This window comes from Thalia democratica, chromosome 2 (genome assembly GCF_965202585.1).
Source record: "Thalia democratica chromosome 2, ktThaDemo2.hap1.1, whole genome shotgun sequence".
In the NCBI taxonomy this organism is placed as follows: Eukaryota; Metazoa; Chordata; class Thaliacea; order Salpida; family Salpidae; genus Thalia; species Thalia democratica.
The window spans coordinates 82,118,132-82,119,436 of record NC_139166.1 but is presented as its reverse complement, the minus strand read 5'-3'; the positions used below and the strand labels follow the sequence as shown (position 1 = coordinate 82,119,436).

The following is a 1,305-nucleotide window of genomic DNA, read 5'->3' as shown; positions in this document are numbered from 1 at the left end:
GGTATGTGTTTATATTATTATTTCATTAGCATAACCTATTTCTTATTAGCTTATAAAAAAAAACTTTCAATGAAAAGTAATATATATTGGACGTATATATATTATTAAATTATTGCCTTCTTTATTGAAAAAAAAACAAACAATTAAAATGTTATTTTTGTTAAATGTTGTTTCAACAGTTTAGCTCAAACTTATCAATTAGTTTCATTCATATATGTGTAAGTTATAAAGCCGACCTTTTTACATTCAAAAGTGTATCTGTTTTACATTTACCTGAAGTTTAAATTGAAAGGTTTATTAGAACGAAACATATATATTTAGAATTTTATTTGTGAAAACATATTCCTGATTTTCTTAACCTTTGTTGAAAACTTTTTAACTAAAGTTGTGAATTTTGAATCAGAATAGTCCAAAATCGTTAACACTTCGTTTACGTCCGTAACGCATTTAGAGTATATAAGTCACAGTTTGGAGTTATTCTACAGTCGAGACAACAATGGCCCGCACAAAACAAACCGCCCGCAAATCAACTGGAGGAAAAGCTCCCCGCAAGAAAATCGCCACCAAGTCTGCACGCAAAAGTGCACCAAACACCGGTGGAGTCAAGAAGCCTCATCGTTACCGCCCAGGTACCGTGGCTCTTCGTGAGATCCGTCGTTACCAGAAGTCCACTGAGCTTTTGATCCGCAAGCTGCCGTTCCAACGTCTTGTGCGTGAAATTGCTCAAGACTACAAGACCGACTTGCGTTTCCAGAGTGCGGCTATCGGCGCTTTGCAAGAAGCTTCCGAAGCCTACTTGGTCGGACTTTTCGAGGACACTAACCTGTGCGCCATCCATGCCAAACGTGTGACCATCATGCCAAAGGATATCCAGTTGGCTCGCCGCATTCGTGGTGAACGTGGTGCTTAAAAGCACACAACTTCTGGTGTTTCAAACACCGGCCCCACGGCCCTTTTAAGGGCCACCAACTGTAAAACTTTAAAGTGTAAATTTAGTTTGGACCTTAAAAAAAATAAATTCAATTAAACTATAAGTTATATTTTTCATTAGATAACATTTCAAACTGCTTCTAAATTTATGTAGATAATTTAATAAATTCAACTAAAAAACTAAAAGTGTTTATAAGTGGTAAACAGTGTTTTATTTGTCTAAAAAATTTTATAGCTTTAATTTAAATTAGTAAACACATCTCATAGTATAAAACCAAGTATTCTCAACTGGTTTTAAAAAAGAAGTTGTAGTAAAATTTATTTACTTTTACTTAAAAAAATAAACAGCTATAGTGAAAGTGTTTTATAAGTTAA

The 1,305-nt window shown here is 33.9% G+C and overlaps 1 protein-coding gene across 1 annotated transcript; it reads left to right on the top strand.

The window, feature by feature from the left end:
• Positions 1-496: 496 nt before the first annotated feature.
• Positions 497-910, top strand: LOC145829034 (histone H3.3A-like). Its single transcript, XM_082936774.1, has one exon. The coding sequence runs from the start codon at positions 497-499 to the stop codon at positions 908-910; it is 414 nt and encodes a 137-aa protein (XP_082792900.1).
• The last annotated feature ends 395 nt before the right edge of the window (positions 911-1,305 follow it).